The sequence below is a fragment of the Trachypithecus francoisi genome, unplaced genomic scaffold (genome assembly GCF_009764315.1).
Source record: "Trachypithecus francoisi isolate TF-2019V2 unplaced genomic scaffold, Tfra_2.0 Lachesis_group0, whole genome shotgun sequence".
Classification (NCBI taxonomy): domain Eukaryota; kingdom Metazoa; phylum Chordata; class Mammalia; order Primates; family Cercopithecidae; genus Trachypithecus; species Trachypithecus francoisi.
In genome coordinates this window covers 34906729-34916939 of record NW_022681453.1, presented here as the reverse complement: position 1 = coordinate 34916939, position 10211 = coordinate 34906729, and the positions used below count along the sequence as shown (strand labels likewise).

Below are 10211 nucleotides of genomic sequence, written 5' to 3'. Positions count from 1 at the left end.
AAATGGGGGCGTTACCCTCTTAACTTTCCTCCTCTAGACGCAGGGGGCATATCTTCACGCCTCCTTTCCCCAGCCCACGTCGCTGTTCTCCAACAACAACCTGCATGTCTCCTTTAAGAGGCGGGGGCCATCCCTCCCTTTCTCCTCCCAGTCTCCCGCCCTTCACACCTTGGGTGGGAAAAGAGTGTGGGGGCGGGGTAGCCGGCAAAGCGGGAGGGGCAGGATCACGAAGAGCGCTCCAATGGCCCTCGAGGCTGGCCACGGTGGACTCCGGCAGCCAATGAGCAGCAGGCAGGGAGGCGTGGCGGGGCGCTGTTGCAAAGCGTCCAACGTGGGCCGGCAGGCGGCCGCGGGGAGCGGAGCCCAGGGGGTGTGTGCGGGAGAGCGGCCGGGGGCGGGGCCTGGGGGACTGGCCGGGGCTGGGCCGCGGGGAAGCTAGCAGCAACCGGCTGATTGTTCGGCCGCGAGGTCGGCGGGACTCTTGCTGCGCGGAGGAGCCCTGCGAAACCGAAGACTGCGCGCGCGCTCGCCCTTTGCCCGCGGCGCGCGGAGAGCGAGGCGCACGGGGACCTCCTAGCGCGGGGCCGGCCGCGCCGTCCAGCCCGGGGTCTACGGCTTTGCGCCCTGAGCCGAGAGGAAGATGCCCGCCGGCAACGAGCTCGGGCTGCGGGGCTGAACGCCTGCCTTCCAGGCGCAGCGGCAGCACTGCCCTCGGCCGGTGTCTGTAGCGGCACTTGGCGTGCGCCAGGCGACGAGGAGCGCAGCCTGGGTACGCCCTGCCCGAATCGGCAGAGTTCGCAGCGAGCGCGGGCGGGCCGGCCGGCCCGGATGGGCGCGGGGTTTGCGGCCCCTGCCGGGTGCTGCGGAGCGGCCCGGGCATCGGGAGCCCGCTGAGTGCCGGAGCCGCGGCCTCAGAGAGAACTTGGGGCGGGGGCCATGCCCCGGCGCGGAGTCTAGAGCCGAGCGGAGCGCCCCGCGGGCCCGCCCGCGTCTGCGGCCGTTCGGGTCCTCACAGTCCCCGCGCCCGGAGTTCGCAGCGCGCTCCAGACAAGATGGCGCGGCCGGTCCGGGGAGCGCTCGGGGCCCCGCGCCGCTCGCCTTGCCTTCTCCTTCCCTGGCTGCTGCTGATTCGGCTGGAGCCGGCGACCGCCGCGGCCGGCCCACGGGCTCCCTGCGCGGCCGCCTGCACTTGCGCTGGGGACTCGGTGGACTGCGGTGGGCGCGGGCTGGCGGCGCTGCCCGGGGACCTGCCCTCCTGGACTCGGAGCCTGTGAGTGCCGCCCTTTCTGCCCTCCTTGCACCACGGGGCTCTGTCACTTGGGGACGGGGCGGCGGGGGTTCGTACTCAGGGAGGGGGTGTGGACTGGGTTGTGTGTATGGAGTTTTGCGTGCTGGAAGACTGTCAGCTTGGGTTGGCGGAGGGGAGACCCTGCGTGGAGGTCCGGGGGAGTAGGCGTGCGAGAGAGCCTGGAGGAGAAGAACATGCCTGATGAGGTCTGGAGACGAGCGAGCGTGGGTCGTAGAGGTTTGGGGGTTAGCCAGCGCGCGTCGTGCGGGCCGTCTGGGAGTTAGCGAGTGGGAATCTGGAGCTGAGTATGTTTGCGGGTGAGTGGGTGGGAAACGTTTGGAGCAGAGTGTGAAGAAGTCTGCGTGGGGGTCTGTGGGTGCGTTTCCTTTTCCTCTGCTGTAATCCAACTCTTTGGTGTCTGAGCTCCTTGGTTTTCCAGTGGGTAATGAATGAAGGTGACTCTTGGCTCCAGTCTTTCGTTTACATTATTTATTAGTTGATAGTGTGTGTAGCCGTCTCCTGATCCCCAAAGACCGTGGTGGCCTGACTTGCCTTTCTGCGGGGCAGAAGGCAGTCTTCCCCCGAGGACCCCTGATTTAGAGGGCTTTGACAGTTCCTGGCGACCTGTGAGTGCTGGGAGTTTGTCCTTTTCCGCCTGGTTGGCATAAGAAACTCTGTTCCAGACCCTTCCTGTGTGTTCCCTGGGGCCCCACTGGGCTTGCTGATCCAGTGGGGTGGGGCCCACCCTCATGAGTCTCTCCTCCATAAATGGTGCAAATGAGTTTTGGAGTAATGCTGCTTCAGGAGAGGGTGCCGGGGTCTTGGCTGATTTAAGCAATTTGTTTCACCCGAAAGAGGCTCTTTTCTGTGCTGTCAGGATGTGGGCATATTTAGGACTTAGTGGGACAGTTCTTACAGGAGATTTGGCAGGAAAAAAAGGCATTAGACTTCTGTAAACATGGTAGAATAGAATAGCCCTCTTTTACTTCTAAAAAAAATCTGGTCCATGAGTCAAATCCTGTTCAGTTATCGGTAATTAGCATCTCTGTAGAACTATTAGTACCTTTCCAGAAAAGGCCTAGCTTAAATAGTCCGCATTTCAGTTGAATAATTGGACATTTTTCCTAGAACATAGGAAAGGCACAGTAGTAACCTCAGGCATGACTATGGCTGTTTTAAAAGGAGAAAACTGGTGTCACAAGTTGTAACCAGCACCTGTGGCTTGATTGAAGAAAATGTGGCCTGGGTTCTGAAGGGAAAAAAAGTTAATTCCTACTAAATGTGGCTTGATTGAAGAAAATGTGGACTGGGTTCTGAAGGCGTTCTGAAGGGAAGAAAAGTTAATTCCTTTTAAATGTAAAGATCCTGTACCTCTCAAAATGGGGCACGAATCTTTAACTTGGCCCCAGACACTGCTCCATCAACAAGTACTACAGAGTTCTGAAGATGACCAGGACCCTTTAGTTACAGTTAGATTTTCAATATCTACTACTTCTATGGAATTTACTGAGTTAGTGAAAATCAGTGATCGTAGGGTGGAGGCAGAGCTGTGTTAAGTATTGGGAGATAGAGCCCAGTATTGTCCTTAGGTAGTATCTTATTTAGTCTGGGGTATTGTGATTTTTCCCTTATATATGGTAGGTTTTTTTTAAATTGAATCATGTGGGCAGAATCAGATTAACTTCTTAAGTGTTCACCTGTTGGAAGAGTGACTCCCAATGCCATGTGTCAGTGGCATTGTGGGGAAGGCATTTAGTTCCACAGCAGTAACTTCCCAGAGAGGACAGAGTGTCCTCTTATTTGCACTTTCCTATGGTCACAAGATCCACTTTGCCTTGCCCTTTAATTTTTGGAGCAAACATACTGGTTATTTCTTTAGGCTTTCTGTTGCCTAGGAGTGACATTTCACATGGCATAAATACCTTCAAAATTGAAGTTCTTCTCTTTTACTCACACATTTGATGATTGATAAATACCAAAGTGGGTATTTTAAGCATCGGTAGACTTTAATATACTGATTATGGTGTTGACTGATTCGATTTTAAGATACGAGCAGCGTGATTTCTGGTTAGTATGTAGCAACACAGTGGGCAGTACAAAATGGCTATCCTTTGAAAAATAGTTGTGAAATTATCTTATTTCTGATTAAGGGCAAATCAAGCAAATGTGTTCTTTTTTTCTAGACTTCAGACTTCTGAATTTAAATCATTAGTCTCCATGAGTCTTATTCTGGAATTTCCATAAGAGTATTTATACGGTTTATATTCCTGGCTGAGATTCAGCAAGACTTTAGGGGAGAAAGTGTCTGTATATGATATAATGAAATATCTTATAGTTTCACCAAGTTGACACGCTCTAAGCCCACAGTGTCTAGAAAATGCTTTGAGCTAGTTTATAAACCCATGAACTAGATTTACTGCAGCTAATTCAAACAACTTCAGGCTGTGGGTTTGAGATAGCAGGGGACCTGTGGCTTTATGGGACTTCTTTTTTTTTCTTTTGTAAACAGTGCATCTAATGTGGAAGTTGCTTCTAGGCCTAGTATAAGAAAAGGAAAACTTTAAATAGTGGATGTCAATGCAGTGTGAATAGAAGAAACAGAATGGAGCTGATAATCGGTGAATTTCTGGGGCCTGAGGATAACTTATTCAGCACAATAGCTTATAGTTGTAGTAGTCAAGCCATAATTTGAGTCTCCCAGCCCATTACGTAGGTGAGATTGGCATGGTCCAACTAGCACATTCATAAATAGCACGAAGCCACTGCCAAGCCTTATTCCAACTTCCCAGAACCTGAGAAGAAGTTGAACTTCTTAGAACTCAGATACTTGCTTTCTTTGAAATTATTTTTGAGAGCATGGCTTCAGGAGCTATTTAAAAAGTATTAAACACAGTTTATCCTAGACTCTTACCTGTGCCATACATTTGAGCAGTGTTTAATCACAAAATGTTGCTAGTTTCAGTGTTCTAAGAGCTGAATGGTAGCCCATTGGGATTGGGATTAGGAAGGCCGGCAGGCCCCAGAGGAAGAACAAACCCTGATTTTTGTTCTCAGTGTGGAGCAAAGATGACAGAGCATTCAAATGCAAGGATATTCACAAAAGTGTATACCAAGTGTGGTTGTCCTAAGCCACATTAAGATGAGTTTATTGATTTGGATCTCTTTGTACTATGTGTTTGCAATACCAGTTTTGGCAAAGAAGTGGTGCTTATGATTACATTAGACAATAAACACCAACTGTGGTTGCCATTGTACTTGTGAAGCAAAAAGGGCCTTTGTCTTTCAAATTTTACAGCTGTGCTAGAAGGCCCAGGTGTGCAGGGTGTTGTGAATTAAGGGTTTGGAAAATACTGCCCATCCTGTTTATGCAAATTAAATTTAAAGTGCAGATCACCAAATTGTTGCAGAACCTAAACTGAGATTCATGTTTTTTTTAAGTTGATTGTTGTATGGATGGTCCTGAAATATTTTCTTCTCCATATCACTTAAACTCAACAGACTTTGAACATCTTCCGATTTGTGGGACAGGGAAAGAGTTGTTTGGAATAGGGAGCATTTTAAATACAGGTTAATTGCCAAGAATACAGTCTGAAAGGTGCAAGTGCTCTTGGAGTTTCAGGGAGCTCTAGCTTGAGCTCAGAGTCCTTTTCTCTTGCAACTGTCTTCCCTCTTGAGGGGGGAGAACTTGTCTGTTGCTAGCTGTCTGACAACTTTTTTTGAGTAAGGTGAGGTTTCTGGCAAATAATACTGGTTGTCGTGAGAAAAAGGCACACTGTTTAAGTCTTGCTGATATGAAATTGTGGCCATAATACCTACTTTTTGAGTACTGCTAAAGTAGGAAGTGTCCAGAGATCCCCAGCACCCAGTGTAAATTAACTCTGTATTGGCACACAATGTCCCTCTTGCCTTTAGGACATGTCAGAACTGTTCCTGCTCCGCTTTTCAAGGGACTGTTTTAAAAAGTAGTGTGTTGTCTTTTTGCATAATTATATTTGGTTACTAGATTTTACAAACTTTGGACTTTTGGACGTATCACCTGTAATTCTTGGAACCATCTTCAGAAAGATGAAGAAACGTTAAGTGTAGTGTGATGAGAACTGGTTGCTAGTCGATGTCCTCATGTCCCATCTCCCCAGCTCTGCACCGAGCTGAAAGCTTCCCTCCCTCCAGTGTTAATTACTTTGCCTGGGTTCTCCCTGAAGCTTCCCTGAGTCCATTGGGACGGCCTCTGGCTGACCTTTCTCTCCCTCAGACACCATGATCACAATGAAAGGGCCTCTCCCGCTTCTGCAGGGGTGTCTCCTTGGTGCAAAGTCTTTTCAGCATCCTCTCTTTCAGGGTGGACAGGAATGCGGGAGAGAGCACTGGGGTTTTGTGTGACTTAACAATGCACCTGGCCCAGTGCTGTGCACCTGCTAAAGCCCTGAAGGTCTGTTAGATAGGAAAGCTGGGTGGAGGTTGTTTAAAATAGCCTATGGTTATTTAAAAAGTGGCATCCACAGGAGAGGGAAATGTAGAAGAGGGATTCATTGAATTGAAAGTTGTTATAAGCAGTAAAGAATGTTGGTTGTACCAGAGTCTTTTTTTTCTTCTTTTCCTCGTTTGTTTAAAACATAAAAGGGATTCCTCTGACCTACCCCATAGGTAGAAGGACTTTAAGTTTCACGAGCAAGCCTAACTTTCAATTCCTTTTGAATGAGCTATGTGACATTTACTCACTGGGGACTTTCCCCCTCCTCAGTGACTGCAATTTGAAACCCTGGGGGTCTTTTAAAAGCGAATGGGACTCTGGGCCATGTTAATATTCAGAGCTGTTTACAATGGATGCAGTTTCAAAGGCTGAAGGCATTGTCTTGAGACAGGAGGGAGGAGGGGTGGGGGAAAAATTCCCAGGCAGGGAAGTGCAAATATCTAAAAAACTCCAAAGTTTACCAGCCTGTGGGAAATTTAGGGACCGTTACTGTTATTTTTTATGACTTAAGCAGGACACTGAGCCACTGGGGTTCATTCTGTGCACCTCATGACTTCAGTTTTTGTATGTCAATTATGTGGTCATCTTCTGCTTTTGTTTCAAGTTAAAATGTGTAAATTGGTAAGAAACTCAGATCTTATCTCCTCTGCAAAGAAATAGAGGACTTCGAAGACCAGCGGTTAAAATTTTTATAGTAGTTTACCTCTGGGACCTGCATTTATGTTTTGCTCAGATAATTTAATATAGCTGCACAGTTTAGAAGAGCAGTCCTGACTGACCAATTAATTGTCCAATTGTGACTAGGACTGAGAAGTTTTTTGCTGAAGTACTTGATACATGACCGTTGTTATTAAACAGAATGAATAGATCAATAAAGATTGCAGAAAAAATTTGCAGTTTATTGATGGTCTGATTTCTAATTGAAGGTTGGCAATTTGTGTCTTTTTTTTGTAGGGGGTGGTGGGTATGTTTGTGAACTTTTCTTATACAAATAGGCTTTTTGCTTTAAATATTCCTGTACTCTTATATATTTTGTATTTGTTATCAGTGGTTTTTACCCAACCACTTTATGCATAGTCTTTTGAAACACAAGTTATAACTTCAGTCTGTTCATAGAAGTCATTCAGTTTTTTAAGCTGTTTCTCCATTTCACTGGGTTTTATACTTTTCATTTCCTGCTTTTAGTTCTTTATATCTTCTAAGTGGGCATTTGGTACCCAGCTGTCCCCTGGTCTCCATTTGGGTCATTGATTGGGGGAGAGAATGGGTGAGGATAAAGCTTTCCTCACCTTTACTATGTTAAATATGTAGGGACCCTTGCCCCTAGTGGTCACATCCAGCTCACACTCTTCATTGAAGAGTGGTAAAGAGGTTGAAAGTTAATTCTGTGGTCCATCCCTGGCACCTCCGGTCTACAGCTACATGTGTGACTTTGGGCAAACCTCTTCATGTCTAAAAAGACAGAAAAATACTCTATCTTATAGAAGTTGTGAGGACAAAGTTAGATAATGCCTGTATTTAGCTAGGTTCCTCAACAGGGATCCATCAACTTTATGATGATGCTGGAGCCCAATTTGAAGGTTAAAGGCCTCAGTAGCTCCAATTTATTATCCTGTCTCATAGCCAGTCTCTCCAAGCCAGATTCATTCCTTCCTTCCTTCCTTCCTTCCTTTTCCTTTTCCTTTTCCTTTTTTCTTTTCTTTCTTTCTCTTTCTTTCCTTTTTCTCTTTCTCCATTTCTTTCCTTTTTTTCCCCTCCCTCCCTCCCTTCCTTCCTTCCTTCCTCTTCCTCTTTCTCTTTCTTTCTTTCTCTTTCTTCCTCTCTCTTTCTTCCTTTCTTCTTTCGATGGGGCCTCACTCTGTTGCCCAGGCTGGAGTGCAGTGGTGCAATTAAGACTCACTGCAGCCTCAGCCTCGTGGGCTCAAGCAGTCCTCCCATCTCAGTTGCATGAGTAACTGAAACTACAAGGCTCAGGCTGCCACACTCAGCTTCCAAGCCAGATTGCTGGTGACAAAGGCTTTCCTGGAAAATGTTTACCTTTGTGCTATGAAGAAGTCTTTTGGGGTGGGAAGAAGGCAGCCTTCTCCTGTGAGTTTTGGTGATACATATGAAGCAGCCTTCTCCCATGGGTTTCTGGTGATATGTATGAAGTGCCACAAGTGAACTTCACGTACCCTTGGAAATCTTAGCCAAACAGGCAGGAAGCTGTGAACAGTTGCAACAGATTATATAATTAGCAAAAATTATTGAGGTATTTTATAAATCTATTCCAGTTGTACAAATAGTTATGTCTGTTTAGCACTATCCTTTTGGAAGGGAGGCAGGTATGGGAAGGCGGCAGGGAAGTGAGAGGCCCTTAAACTAATCATTTTATCCTATTATTTCCCAGGGTTTCATTGAAACTGAACCCTACCAAGATGCAAGTAGCACCTCTCAGTCAATAGCTTGGAAAAATGCAGGTGTGCTCTTCCAAACAGGGTTAAGTTGCAGAGGGCTGGCTGAATCCTCACTGTATCCACTTCTCGTTGGAAAACCTTGAGGGAGGAGGAGGAGGGAGGACAGGAGACAATTGTGGAGTTGTATGCAGAGAACATTTTTCATTTGTTTTGGTCTGTTTGGAATTGCATAGGAACTTTGTAGGGGACACAGGCGGGGAACACAGGGTCATTTGAGGCATCTGGCAAGAATGCCACCTGAAAAGCCGTTTACTGTTTGCTATCACTCCTTGTGCACCTGTACCTGAGTTCCTTCCTCAGTGAATGGCCATAATTCACAGCCTTGCCCACATGAACGGCCACGATTGTTTGCGTCTTTATTACTATTTAATCTAGCATAACCGGTAAGGCCCATTGTGCGAACAACCAATCTGTTCATTTTTGCAAGTCCTAATACATTTTGGTTGCCTTATGAACCAGGATGCAGGTTCTAATTACTGCTTGTTCAGTTTGTTTTGGCAAAAGGTGACGTTTAGAGGATTTAAAGAAAGCATGGCCTCTTTTTAAGTGTTTTGCATTGATTAGTTTTTGAACTTTTATGGTGCATGGATCTCTAATCTTTTATGATCTGCATTCTCAAGATCTCACATTAGGAAGAAAATGAAGGAAATGAGTGAAGGTCTCTCTTAGAAGCAGGATTAGCTGGACTTTGATAAACACATGAACATAATGCAGGGGTTTTCTTTTTTTTTTTTTTAGCTGATTAGAAAAAACAACAACTCACAACTTTATTTTCTAAGACTCCTTTATGCAGCCTTTAACAGCTTCCCCCTCCCTGTTTTGCTCCTTCCACCAATTTATAATTTGCCATTCAAATAATTTACTACTTATCTTAGTCAAAACATACCTTGCACTGAAATTCTTTTCTTCCGAATTACCTACCTGATGATAACCTGTTAGATACAATGAGAAGGATTTAACACTTCTGAATTGGGGGATAGATAATCTTGCTGTTGTTTCAAATCTTGTAGTTCCAGTGCTCTTTTGTTTGAAAGCATTTGTCTCTCAAGCATTAGCACTTTGGGCTGGATAACAAAAAATGAACAGGCTGGGCTCTGCTTAGTGAAAACTTAGCAACTGATTAGGAAGCAGGCTGTTGCAGATACAGCTTCTTTTTCTTGTGAGATGATCTTAAATACATAGTTTTTAGAAAAAATTTTGAATTAAGGGAACATTTGATACACAGCCAGGTAGTTTAAATAAACTAACTCACTTCTGTTGCTATGGAGTGTTTTTTCTTATAATTATGGAGAAACATAAATATTACACAAGTGGACCGAATAATGTAATGAACTCTAGGTACCTGTCACTCACCTTCAACAATCATCAACTGTCTTATTTAATCTATTCCCCAATATGCTTCTGCCCTTCCATGTTATTTATTTTTTGGAAATAAAGGCATATCATTCATATACACCATGGAATACTATGCAGCCTTAAAAAAGGATGAGTTTGTGTCCTTTGTAGGGACATGGATGCAGCTGGAAACCACCATTCTCAGCAAACTATCGCAAGAACAGAAAACCAAACACCGCATGTTCTCACTCATAGGTGGGAACTGAACAATGAGATCACTTGGACTCAGAAAGGGGAACATCACACACCGAGGCCTATTATGGGGAGGGGGGAAGGGGGAGGGATGGCATTGGGAGTTATACCTGATGTAAATGACGAGTTGATGGGTGCTGACGATTTGATGGGTGCTGACGATTTGATGGGTGCAGCACACCAACATGGCACAAGTATACATATGTAACAAACCTGCACGTTATGCACATGTACCCTAGAACTTAAAGTATAATAATAAAAAGAAAAAAAGAAAGGAAAAAAAGGCGTATCATTTTATCTGCAAATGTGTAGTTTTTTTTTTTTTTAAATTAACAGCTTTATTGAGGTGTAATTTATATACCATACTATTTACTGTAGGGTGGTTTTCAGAAATTGGAAGTTTTGAAAA

General features: G+C 45.5%; 1 protein-coding gene across 2 annotated transcripts in view; it reads left to right on the top strand.

Annotated features, from left to right (window-relative positions):
• The first annotated feature begins 440 nt into the window (after positions 1 to 440).
• LRIG1 (leucine rich repeats and immunoglobulin like domains 1) overlaps positions 441 to 10211 on the top strand; it is a 127073-nt gene continuing 117302 nt past the window's right edge. Inside the window, exon 1 of one of the 2 annotated variants that reach the window (XM_033210377.1) lies at positions 441 to 1270. In XM_033210377.1, coding sequence (XP_033066268.1) covers positions 1053 to 1270 — 218 coding nt within the window. In that variant the 5' untranslated portion in view covers positions 441 to 1052. The remainder of the gene's footprint in view (positions 1271 to 10211) is intronic. The other variant, XM_033210378.1, reaches the window with a different exon arrangement.